The sequence below is a fragment of the Bombina bombina genome, chromosome 7, assembly GCF_027579735.1.
Source record: "Bombina bombina isolate aBomBom1 chromosome 7, aBomBom1.pri, whole genome shotgun sequence".
Lineage (NCBI taxonomy): Eukaryota > Metazoa > Chordata > Amphibia > Anura > Bombinatoridae > Bombina > Bombina bombina.
In genome coordinates this window covers 554,071,911-554,084,902 of record NC_069505.1, presented here as the reverse complement: position 1 = coordinate 554,084,902, position 12,992 = coordinate 554,071,911, and the positions used below count along the sequence as shown (strand labels likewise).

Sequence of the window (12,992 nt, the reverse complement as noted above, 5' to 3'; positions counted from 1 at the left end):
CAACTACACTACAGAAAAAAAAAAAACATTTTAATTTTTTTATAAAAAATTGCCTAAATTGCAGCAAACTGGGTACTGGCAGACAGCTGCCAGTACCTAATATGGCGGCAAATAGGTAGAGGGGGAGGGTTAGTGAGCTATTTGGGGGGGGTCAGGGAGGTTGGGGGCTAAGGGGGGATCCAGCACTGCAGAATATTTATTAAAAAAAATAATAATTATATATATATATATATATATAGCCTTTTATTTTAGTACAGGCAGACTTTCTGCCAGTACTTAAGATGGCGGTGACAATTGTGGGGTGGGGGAGGGAAGAGAGCTGTTTGGGAGGGATCAGGGGGTGGGATGTGTCAGGTGGGAGGATGATCTCTACACTAAAGCTAAAATTAACCCTACAAGCTACCCAATCAACCCCTTCACTTCTGGGCATAATACAAGTGTGGTGCGCAGTAGCATTTAGTGGCCTTCTAATTACCAAAAAGCAATGCCAAAGCCATATATGTCTGCTATTTCTGAACAAAGGGGATCCCAGAGAAGCATTTACAACCATTTGTGCCATGATTGCACAAGCTGTTTGTAAGTAATTTCAGTGAGAAACCTAAAATTGTGAAAAAAATTAACGATTGTTTTAAGTTTAATCAAATTTGGCGGTGAAACGATGGCATGAAATATACCAAAATGGGCCTAGGTCAATACTTTGGGTTGTCTACTAAAAAAAAAAATATAGTTTTGATAGGTAAATATGAAAAAAATCTCTCTGTTTAAATGTAGTGATGGCAAAAATGCTAAAAATGCTCTGGTCTTTTCAGGAAGTTTTTGTCTAAAATGCCCGGTCCTTAATGGGTTAATGGCTACATTCTAATCCTAAACTGAATCTCATAAAAATATTTAATCCTTGGAGTGGGGTAGCAGAGTTTGTGCTTTATTGTTACTTAGTAAAAAAGGAATTTACCTGCTTATTTTGGAAGAATCAAGAAGCATGACTGGAACTCTGGAAGTCCACCAAGATATAGTGGACAATATTCACAAAGATCTCTTTCCATTTCATAAATTATTTGATGCCATTGATTCACTAAAGCTCACACATCTCTTTATATCTTAGCATAACATAGGAACTTATAAAACTGGAGAGACATCTTAGTCAATACCGCCCAGTGTCAAGGATTGCAGTAAAAACAGGGAGAAATCACATCTTCACATTACCCCAAAAATTCAGATTTCAGTTAGAAAACAATATAAAAATGAACACAAACATTTTAATTGTGAACATGGCCTGCAAAAACGATGGCGAAAATGACCCATTAACAAATCGTACAACTATTTTTAAATTACTAACTGACAGTCATCCACTAATAAAATGCACAACAAATCTAAGATGTATGTGCAATGAATACGCTATCCAAACTGTTTATGCTGTACAAACAATTAAAAATTAGTAATTGTAAGGCTCTGAATGATGTTGTTATGACATTAAAAACAATATAAAAGCACCAGCATGAAATTTCTGATAGTTGATCATCAATAAAATAAAAAAAACTGTGGCATTATGGGTGGGAATAACTAATACAAACATCAGATGTTTAAATCCTACATCAAGAATATGAGAATTGGGAAATCTCCGTTTTTTTTCATCATATAGACTCATGGCTGCAAGTCACTCCATAAAAAAATGAACGGAAACCATGACAAATGGTTGGACCAAAGCAGTTGAATTCTCTGACTTGGTGGCATTTTAGAGCGAGAAAGTTGACTGTTATGTTAATGTAGGTTGTATAACAAAAACTACAGGGGATAAGGGCACCTTTGAATGATTATGGGGAGATCCCTGATTGTAGTTATTGTTTGGCTGACGGTTATCTTGGTTACCAGGGGTTGTATCCATCTGAACTACACATAAAGAGTCATCATATGTATTATCCTGCTCTTGTGTAGCCAGCAAAGGGCTAGGTGCTGTCTCCTCCTGAGATCTACAGGGAACACTAATAGGTAGAAGGTCCACCTGAGGGCTAGCAGAGGAAAAGTCAAGAGTTGTGTCCAACTGGGCTACACTATTATTAAGGGATGTCTCTTTCTCAGGACTATTACAAGAATTGTCATGGTTTGTGTCCTCAAAAGTATTAAGGGCATAGTCCTGTTGGGAGCAACCTAAGCAATTTTCATAAGTTGCCTCCTTTGGGGGAATACTAAAATCATTTTTAAGGGAATCTTCAGACGTTACATCCTCAGGGTCCTTTGGCTCCTCTGAGGTGGCCTTTCTATCAGGCCTTCCTAAACAATTATTCTGAATTCTGAGCTGCTGGGTACTGCCCAATGAAGTTTCAGAGGATGTGCTCTCCTGCTGCGGACAGTCGGGAATAGTGGCAGGTGATGTTTCAGAAGAGTCATTTAATGATGCATGGGAATGGGAACGCTGCAGATGAACATCTGAGTGTGCATCAGTTGTGGCCATGTCTGGGCAAACTATAGAGCTGTCAGATGGAGTATCTTCATGGGGACTACCAAGTGAGTCAGATGGAGGTGTGTCTTGTTGAGGACGGAGCAAGGGATTTACAAGTTGTATGTTCTCCTGGGGATGAAGGATGGAGTTGACAACAGACAAATTCTCTTGCGGACGTAGAATATTGCTAGCAGTCAACATTGTCACTAGGGGTTGCAAAAGGAGGCGGAGGCGGCAAATCTCTGAAGACACTCCAGCGATAGCCCCCCGTACCAACTCTGCACCTTCTCGCATCTCCAGTCGCATGGCCGCCAGCTCTCGCGTCAACTGAAATCTGAAGTCAGCCAGGCTATGAAGTAGGTCTTCCTGAAATTCATGCTGCTCTATTGTGGGCGTCTCTGCATACACAGGCTGACTGAAACTGGGGCTGGGATCATCCACAACCCAGTGTGTCACAGATTCTTTATCAACTTCTGTAAGAATAGGGCAAAAAATGTAAAATGTCTGCATATTAAAGGAACAGTCAGGTCAAATTAAACTTTAATAATTCAGATAGAGCAGCAATTTTAAATAACTTTCCAATTTACTTCCATTAACAAAATGTGCACAGTCTTTTTATATTTACACTTTTTAAATCACCAGCTCCTACTGAGCATGTGCAAGAATTCACAGAATGTACGTATATGCATTTGTGATTGGCTGATGGCTATCACATGATACAGGGGGGGGAGTGGAAATAGCCATAACTGAAATTTGTCAGAAGAAAATCAACTATTCATTTGAAGATCAGACTATTGCATTGTCTTGTTATCATGTGTTAGTTGATTAAGCAAATCTACTGGCCCTTTAATTAAATAGGTATTAATTATATTACATTACACCTTTAACAAAAATGTTTTATTTTTTAGAAATATTTATGTTTATTTTGCTGATACATACACACTAATATATATATATATATATATATATATATATATATATATATATATATATATATATATATATATATATATATATATATATATATATATATATATATATATATATATATATATATAAAATATATATATATATATTCCAGAAACTAAAGAAAAGAAGGCACAGTAGAGCTATATGAGATACCATGACTAAAGTAGGGGATTTCAGCACTCAAAATATCACCTATTAAATCTAATATCTTAGATATATATGACTGCGGGATAATATCAAACCCAAACAGAAAACATACATGCAAGGATTCACTCAAATGCAGATAGTTTATTGCAAAAGTGTTTAAAACAAATTTAGCAGCATAAAGAAATGTTCATCAAGTCTAAAAGATACCACTGCAGTGGGTTTGGGCTATGCAAACTAAACATGACAAACCTCAACAAAAAGCATATTGAAAACACATGCAGCAAACACAGTTGGATGGGCAAAGCCTAATTCACTTAAATGAAGCAATTGAACAGAACTGGCAACCATTACAATGGAATGAACCATGATGATAGTATGAATGTGTCCTTTAAACAAACATATGTCAGTCCCGAAAATAAGAGATCAGGTGCCTTAATAAGTTGCAGCATGGACCAGCTTTATAATCCAACAGGTAAGATTTTGACAACCCTGCAATAATAATCTTAAACTTATAAGTCAACCGAGGTAAAGACGTCCTCAAATGTTAACTTAGCATAATGACTTTTTGCAGAGTTAATGCATAACAGACATATTCCAGTGGTGCAAGTAGAGATAATGAAACAAACTGCATATAGAAACTGCAGCAAAGTCCGGGATTCAAAATCACAGGGCTAATATACAGCGGACCGGGACATGAGCCTCAGACATCCTATTCTCACCTATCCCGACAGCCAGACGCATCTCCTTGCTCATTAGGGACACGGACTATGTAGGTGGAGTCCTCCGCCTCTGTGTTTATACCAACTCCAGGCGGCTTGATGAAACCACTTGTTTTACCGCAAGAACCAGGCTTGCTTCTTCTATTTGAATTTCCCGGGCAGGTCAAATCAACTGCTTACACTGCAGGTGTTCTATTTGCTGCTTCCATTTAGAAAAGTTGACGCGCGTTTCGCCCCATAATGCTGAGTGAAACAGGGGCCTCGTCAGGACTGTCAATCACATTGGGCTTCTGGCTTATATTGTTACACCTTGATAGAGGAGTGGCCACTACTTTCTCATTGATTAGCCAGTAAGAAAAGCTGCTCGGGCCAAGGCTCTTTATTCAGATGAGACAGCAAGGTCATTGCCCATCCAACATTATATTAAGAAATAATTATATATTTTCTTTAACATAATTGAGATGATACACATTAGCCATTTATATAGATGTGATGAAAAAAAAATCAAACAGATTTGCAAAAAACACAACCGCACCATATAAATCACCTGCATGTTTTGATTCTTTAAAACATTGGTACATGAGTTATATAAACGAATGTTACTGAAATATCTGGGACACAGTGCATCAATAAATAAATGCTCTAAATCAAGATAGTATACTATAATCCTGATATATAAAAAAATATATATTTTAAGTGACTTGCGTAAGCAATGGCAAAAGGAATTTTAAACTGAGTGAGGAAAGAAAAAACACAAACAATGTTAACGTTTTAAAGGGCCACTTCACTCTTGTCTCATAATGGGCTGGGATAAATGTACCAAAAAATTATTATTGTATAGTTCCAACTTTAGCCAAGAAAGGAAGCAAACTCAATCCTTTCATTCAGGCCAAACGGGACACTGTATTTAACATGTATATCCATCTTGCTTCTTTATTTAAAAGACATTTATCTTCATCTCCACCTCTACCGTTTGTGATTCCTCTGTCAATCCCTACAAATTTTAAAGAAACGGTACTACTATTGTGCACATCCCTGAAGTGACGAGCAACACTTGTATCCCTTTCGTAGAGGATGTCATCTCTGTGCTCCTGTACCCTGTCCTTGAACATTCGTTTTACCAACGTAGAACAGGGGACAGAAGCACTTCAAGAGATAGACAACCCCCACAGAATTACAATTAGAAAAACATCTAATAGTATATTTTTTACTTGTATTAGCTGAAAATGATTTGCTTTTAAGCATGTAGGGACAATAGACACAATGTCCACAGGGAAAGCTTCCTTTCACCTGTTGTTGCTTATTTAACCAGTTTGTTGCTGGTTCAGACCGTACAAACCTACTTTTTACTAACTTATCTTTAAGGTTAGGAGATTTTTTAGCGGTCAGTAGTGGTCTATTCCCCACTTTTTCTGCAATTTTGTCATCCAGGGTTAGTATATGCCAGTTTTGAGATAGTATATCTTTAATATTTGACCACTGACAATTGAAGGTAGTAATGAATCTAATACTATTGTCAGACTTTGTTTCTTTTTGGGTATATAAGAGGTCATGACTATTTAATTTCCGTACTTTGTTCAAAGTTCTTTTAACTAAGTTGTGAGAATAGCCTCTTTCAATAAAACGTGTGCACATTTTTTCAGCATGATAAACAAATTTCTTATTAGAGGAGCAATTTCTCTTTAATCTTAAAAGTTGGCCATACGGGATGCCTTTTTTCAAGGGCTCTGGATGTCCACTTGAGGCTTCCAAAAGATTATTAGTAGCTGTATCTTTTCGAAAATTTTCAGTTGAAATGCGACTGCCTTCTTTTTTGATACAGACGTCTAAAAAGGGTAATTCTTTATCACTATAAGCATAGGTGAGAAAAATGTTTCGATCATTCTTATTTAAGTCTGAGACAAACTCATGTAGGCAGGACAGGGGGCCATCCCACAACACAAAAATGTCATCCACATACCTGATCCACAGGGAGACATGGGAGTCGAAGGATGCACTGAATTGTTCAAAAACATCCAACTCCCATGCTCCCAAGTGGAGACATGCATAAGTCGGTGCACATACTGCACCCATGGCTGTCCCCCTGACCTGCCTATAAATTGAGTTGTCAAACTGGAATACATTGTTTTCAAGGATAAAACGTAGAAGTTTTATGACAAAGGCTGTATGTGTGTCACTGCCTGGTCCCCTGGTTTTAAGAAAATGTTCACATGCACTAATTCCTTTCTTGTGAGGTATAGATAAGTAAAGACTCTCTACATCTAAAGATACTAGGATGGTGCTTGAAGGAACATACAGGTCATCAAGTTTTCTCAAAAGATCTGGAGTGTCTTTAACATAGGAGGGGAGGGAGAGGAGATAAGGTCTTAGAAAAAAGTCAACATATTACCCAATGTGTTCGCTGATGCCGCCAATTCCAGACACGATGGGTCTTCCTGGAGGATGTGTTCTACTCTTATGGATTTTAGGAATGATATAAAAGGTCAGCATCACTGGACACACTGGGTTCATAAATTTGAACTCATTTGGGGAGATGAGACCTTCCATTTTTGCTTCCTGTAGAATTCTACTAAGTTTCAACTTCATTTGATTAATAGGATTTCTAGGGAGTTTCTCATATTGCAATTTATCAAATAATTGTCTTTTTACCTCATTTAAATAAAAGGACTCATCTAATAGAACTAAATTACCGCCCTTATCTGCTGGCTTGTAAATGACTCCTTTTGCTGTATTTAGTTCCCTCAAAGCTTGTCTCTGTTTAGCTGTTAAATTATCTGCCCAGATCCAGTCGTCTGGCAATTTTTGGATTTGTTTTTCTACAGATTTCATAAAAAGTGAGACCGCAGGAACTTGTGCTATAGAGCAGTGTTTCTCAACCAGTGTGCCGTGGCACACTAGTGTGCCGTGAGAGATCCTCAGGTGTGCCACGGCAGACTGACAACAGTGTGACATTTTTTAAACTTTGCTTGTTTTTTACTCCCAGTGCAGGGGTAGTTTGTAGGAGGCATGGCATAACAGCACAATACATACAGTATGTGTTTGTTTGTGTGTATGTGTATATATATGCTGTATTAGGCTACAATGTGTGATTTTTTTTTAAATTTTGGGATGGTGGTGTGCCACAGGATTTTTTAATGTAAAAAAGTGTGCCACTGCAAAAAAAAAGGTTAAAAATCACTGCTATAGAGGGCATAAATGTAGATTTTGATTTAAAATTAGTTCTAAAAGTAGGACTTTTTCCAACATTAGCCTCACTATCTTCATTTTCTAATAAGAGTGATTTTAATATCTTTAGTGTTTCTTCATCTCTTTGTTGCTCTGAATGCTGAGGCATAGTATGATGTAATACTATTTTTCTGGCAAATCGGTGAAGATCCTTAATTAAATCAAACTTATTTAATTTACTTGTGGGGCAAAATGACAGACCCTTCTTCAATACTTCGATATGAGAGAAATTTAAATTAAATGAGGAAAGATTTATTATCTTCAATTCATCTTCAACTCTATTAGGGACTAATAACCCTGATAAGGTCTCCTGCGTGGTCTCCCTCTGCTCCTGAAACCTTGCCTCAAATTTTCTCCCCTCCCTCTCCGATTGCGCTGGGGGTATCTCCGTTCTACTAGGTTCACATTTCTGATCTCTCCGCCTTTTCCTCCCGCCCCTCCTCCTCCTTGATCCATACCTTGTTAGTAAAAAGTAGGTTTGTACGGTCTGAACCAGCAACAAACTGGTTAAATAAGCAACAACAGGTGAAAGGAAGCTTTCCCTGTGGACATTGTGTCTATTGTCCCTACATGCTTAAAAGCAAATCATTTTCAGCTAATACAAGTAAAAATTATACTATTATATGTTTTTCTAATTGTAATTCTGTGGGGGTTGTCTATCTCTTGAAGTGCTCCTGTCCCCTGTTCTACGTTGGTAAAACGAAACGAATGTTCAAGGACAGGGTACAGGAGCACAGAGATGACATCCTCTACGAAAGGGATACAAGTGTTGCTTGTCACTTCAGGGATGTGCACAATAGTAGTACTGTTTCTTTAAAATTTGTAGAGATTGACAGAGGAATCACAAACGGTAGAGGTGGAGATGAAGATAAATGTATTTTAAATAAAGAAGCAAGATGGATATACATGTTAAATACAGTGTCCCGTTTGGCCTGAATGAAAGGATTGAGTTTGCTTCCTTTCTTGGCTAAAGTTGGAACTATACAATAATAATTTTTTGGTACATTTATCCCAGCCCATTATGAGACAAGAGTGAAGTGGCCCTTTAAAACGTTAACATTGTTTGTGTTTTTTCTTTCCTCACTCAGTTTAAAATTCCTTTTGCCATTGCCTACGCAAGTCACTTAAAAATATATATTTTTTTTTTTTATATATCAGGATTATAGTATACTATCTTGATTTAGAGCATTTATTTCTTGATGCACTGTGTCCCAGATATTTCAGTAACATTCATTATATAACTCATGTAGCAATGTTTTATAGAATCGAAACATGCAGGTGATTTATATGGTGCGGTTGTGTTTTTTGCAAAACTGTTTAGTTTGTTTTCATCACATCTATATAAATGGCTAATTTGTATCATCTCAATAATGTTAAAGAAAATATATAATTATTTCTTAATGTAATGTTGGATGGGCAATGACCTTGCTGTCTCATCTGAATAAAGAGGCTTGGCCCGAGCAGCTTTTCTTACTGGCTAATCAATGAGAAAGTAGTGGCCACTCCTCTATCAAGGTGTAACAATATAAGCCAGAAGCCCAATGTGATTGACAGTCCTGACAAGGCCCCTGTTTCGCTCAGCATTATGGGGAAAAACGCGCGTCGACTTTTCTAAATGGAAGCAGCAAGTAGGACACCTGCAGTGTAAGCAGTTGATTTGACCTGCCCGGGAAATTCAAATAGAAGAAGCAAGCCTGGTTCTTGCGGTAAAACAAGCGGTTACATCAAGCCGCCTGGAGTTGGTATAAACACAGAGGCGGAGGACTCCACCTACATAGTCCATGTCCCTAATGAGCAAGGAGATACGCCTGGCTGTCAGGATAGGTGAGAATAGGATGTCTGAGGCTCATGTCCCGGTCCACTGTATATTAGCCCTGTGATTTTGAATCCCGGACTTTGCTGCAGTTTCTATAAGCAGTTTGTTTCATTATTTCTACTTGCACCACTGGGATATGTATGTTATGCATTAACTCTGCAAAAAGTCATTATGCTAAGTTAACATTTGAGGACGTCTTTACCTCGGTTGACTTATAAGTTTAAGATTATTATTGCAGGATTGTCAAAATCTTACCTGTTGGATTATAAAGCTGGTCCATGCTGCAACTTATTAAGGCACCTGATCTCTTATTTTCGGGACTGACATATGTTTGTTTAAAGGACACATTCATACTATCATCATGATTCATTCCATTGTAATGGTTGCCAGTTCTGTTCAATTGCTTCATTTAAGTGAATTAGGTTTTGCCCATCCAACTGTGTTTGCTGCATGTGTTTTCAATATGTTTTTTGTTGAGGTTTGTCATGTTTAGTTTGCATAGCCCAAACCCACTGCAGTGGTATCTTTTAGACTTGATGAACATTTCTTTATGCTGCTAAATTTGTTTTAAACACTTTTGCAATAAACTATCTGCATTTGAGTGAATCCTTGCATGTATGTTTTCTGTTTGGGTTTGATATTATCCCGCAGTCATATATATCTAAGATATTAGATTTAATAGGTGATATTTTGAGTGCTGAAATCCCCTACTTTAGTCATGGTATCTCATATAGCTCTACTGTGCCTTCTTCTCTTTAGTTTCTGGAACAAATAAATTTAAGGGGTCTGCACCACGTTTGACAACAGCTGAAGCTGAGTCAACCGATTAATATAATTCAGAATAAACGTTCCCATTACTCTTTTATTGAGAAGGGTCCTGATATATTATTAAAAAACTTAAATGGGTTTCTCTTCCACAATTCCCTCTTTTGTATCAAAATATATATATATATATATATACACAAAGATATAATACATATACACACACACACACACACACACATATACATACACACACACACACACACTGTATATACTGCCCTAGTGGAATGAGCCATAATCCTTTCAGGAGGCTGTTGTCCCGCTAACTTATAAGCTAATCGGATGACACTCCACAACCACAAGGATAAAGAAATTGCAGTGACCTTCTGGCCCTTGCGCCTACCCGCATAAAGAACAAACAATGATGATGATTGTCTGAATTTCTTAGTAGCCTGAAGGTAAAATTTTAAGGCACAAACCACATCCAAATTGTGAAGCAACCATTCCTTTGTTGAAGGATTTGGACAAAGGGAAGGAACCACAATCTCCTGATTGATGTTGCAATGTGACACAACCTTAGGAAGGAAACCAAACTTCGTACGTAAAAACGCCTTGTCGGCATGCAACACAAGGTAGGGTGAATCACACTGTAAAGCAGAAATCCCAGAGACTGTCAGGGTGCCAGGAATCAGACAGACAAGAAGTGCAAAAATAATCACACCTTTATTAATAGCAAAAAATTAATAAAAAGTCCACAAGTCAAATAAGCCAGGAATCAAAACCAGAATTGGTAGTCAGACGAGCCGAGTCAGGAGCCAAAGCGAATAGTCAGACGAGCCGGAATCAGGAACAAGGAGAACAGCAGAGTCAGGAACAAGCCAGGGATCAGGAACCAGGAGAGATGTCAGACAGCCAGGTAATACACAGGAGATCTCACAAACAGGTCTGAGACAACGCAAGGGCAAAGCATACTGAACAGAGGCCCTTTAAATAAGTGATGACATCACAATTCTGAGTGATGACATCACAATTCTGAGACTGCACCCTGTCTCACACGGATGATGTTCACCAGTCTGGCCATAAGAGGGCGTGCAGGAAATGAGCAGCATCACACAGTATGCATCAGAGTCAGCAAGAGAGGTGAGTAAAATGGCTGCCAGCAGCACATGGCAAACAGATCAGGGAAAAACCCCTGACAGTACCCTCCCCTCAACGACCCCTCCCCCGCGGGAGGACAAAAGGCTTATTGGGGAAACGGGCATGGAAGGCACGGAGGAGGGCGGGAGCATGAACATCAGAGGAGGGAACCCATGAACGCTCCTCCGGACCGTAGCCCCTCCAGTGAACCAAATACTGTACGCGGCCCCTGGACATACGAGAGTCAATAATGCTGCTGACCTCATACTCCATGGTTGTCAACAAAGATAGGGCGGGGACGAGGCAACACAGTGGTAAACCGATTACAAACCAATGGTTTCAAGAGGGAGACATGAAAAACATTGGAGATGCGCATTGCAGGAAGAAGGTCAAGCGCGTAGGCCACATGATTCCCCCGTCGGAGTATTCGAAAAGGACCAACATAACGGGGAGCTAGTTTAGTGGAAGGCACACGAAGGTTCAAGTTGCGGTAAAACAGCCAAACTCTCTCACCAACCTGGTAGGAAGGCGCGGGCAGACGCCTACGATCAGCCTGGAACTTTTGGCGCTGGATAGAACGATGAAGGCAATCCTGAATCTGCACCCACGTGGAACGGAGTTGCCGGAGATGCTCCTCCAAAGCCGGAATACCCTGAGACATGAATGATTCGGGCAACAAGGATGGTTGAAACCCATAATTCGCCATTAAAGGGGATAACTTGAAAGAAGCATTAATAGCACTATTATGAGCAAACTCTGCCCAAGGTAACAGTTCAGACCAATTATTGTGGTGATCTGAGACATAGCAACGGAGGAACTGTTCCAGAGCTTTATTAGACCGTTCCGCAGCCCCATTGGATTGAGGGTGATATACCGAGGAGAAAGAAAGCTGGATTCCCATTTGAGCACAAAAAAAACGCCAAAATCTGGAGACAAACTAGCTACCCCTGTCCGACACTATCTCCTTGGGTAACCCATGTAAACGGAAGACCTCCCGGGCAAAAACTGAAGCAAGCTCCTGAGCGGTAGGCAACTTCTACAAGGGAATGCAATGTGACATTTTAGAAAAACGGTCAACCACCATAAGGATAACAGTATTGCAATTGGAAACAGGGAGCTCGACAATGAAGTCCATGGAAAGATGTGTCCAAGGACGCTCACCATTAGCAATTGGTTGAAGAAGACCCACAGGAAGACGTAGATTCTGTGCACAAACTGAGCAGGAGGCAACATACGCAGCAACATCAGAATGAAGAGCTGGCCACCAGAATTGTTGAGTGACAGACCAAATCATTTGGTTCTTGCCTGGGTGACCTGCAGCTTTAGGATAGTGGTAAGTGTGCAAAAGCTTAGTTTGAAGATTCTCAGGAACAAAACACTTACCACTAGGTTTCTCAGGAGGTGCATTGGTTTGTGCAGCCAGGATTTCCTCCCCCAAGGGAGAAGTCAAATTAGTACGTATGGTAGCCAAAATATGGTCAGGAGGTATAAATGGAGCAGGCACAGACTCCTCCTTGGACAGAAGCGAAAATTGTTGAGAGAGGGCATAAGCCCTAACATTCTTACTACCAGGCAGGTAGGAGACCAAATAATTAAACCGAGACAAAAATAGCGCCTATCTGGCCTGTCAGGGCGACAAACGTTTTGCTTCAGATAGATAAGTTAAATTCTTGTGGTCAGTAAGAATGAGCACTGGCACGCTAGTACCCTCGAGAAGATGCCTCCATTCCTTGAGTGCCAAAATTATGGCCAGTATTTCCCTTTCGCCAATTTCATAATT

General features: G+C 39.3%; 1 protein-coding gene across 2 annotated transcripts in view; it reads right to left on the bottom strand.

Moving 5' to 3' along the window:
* Positions 1-1,236: 1,236 nt before the first annotated feature.
* The window catches only part of LOC128667018 (uncharacterized), an 80,643-nt gene continuing 68,887 nt past the window's right edge, over positions 1,237-12,992 (bottom strand). For both annotated transcript variants that reach the window (XM_053721877.1, XM_053721878.1), the window contains one exon: positions 1,237-2,910. In XM_053721877.1, coding sequence (XP_053577852.1) covers positions 1,754-2,910 — 1,157 coding nt within the window. In that variant the 3' untranslated portion in view covers positions 1,237-1,753. The remainder of the gene's footprint in view (positions 2,911-12,992) is intronic.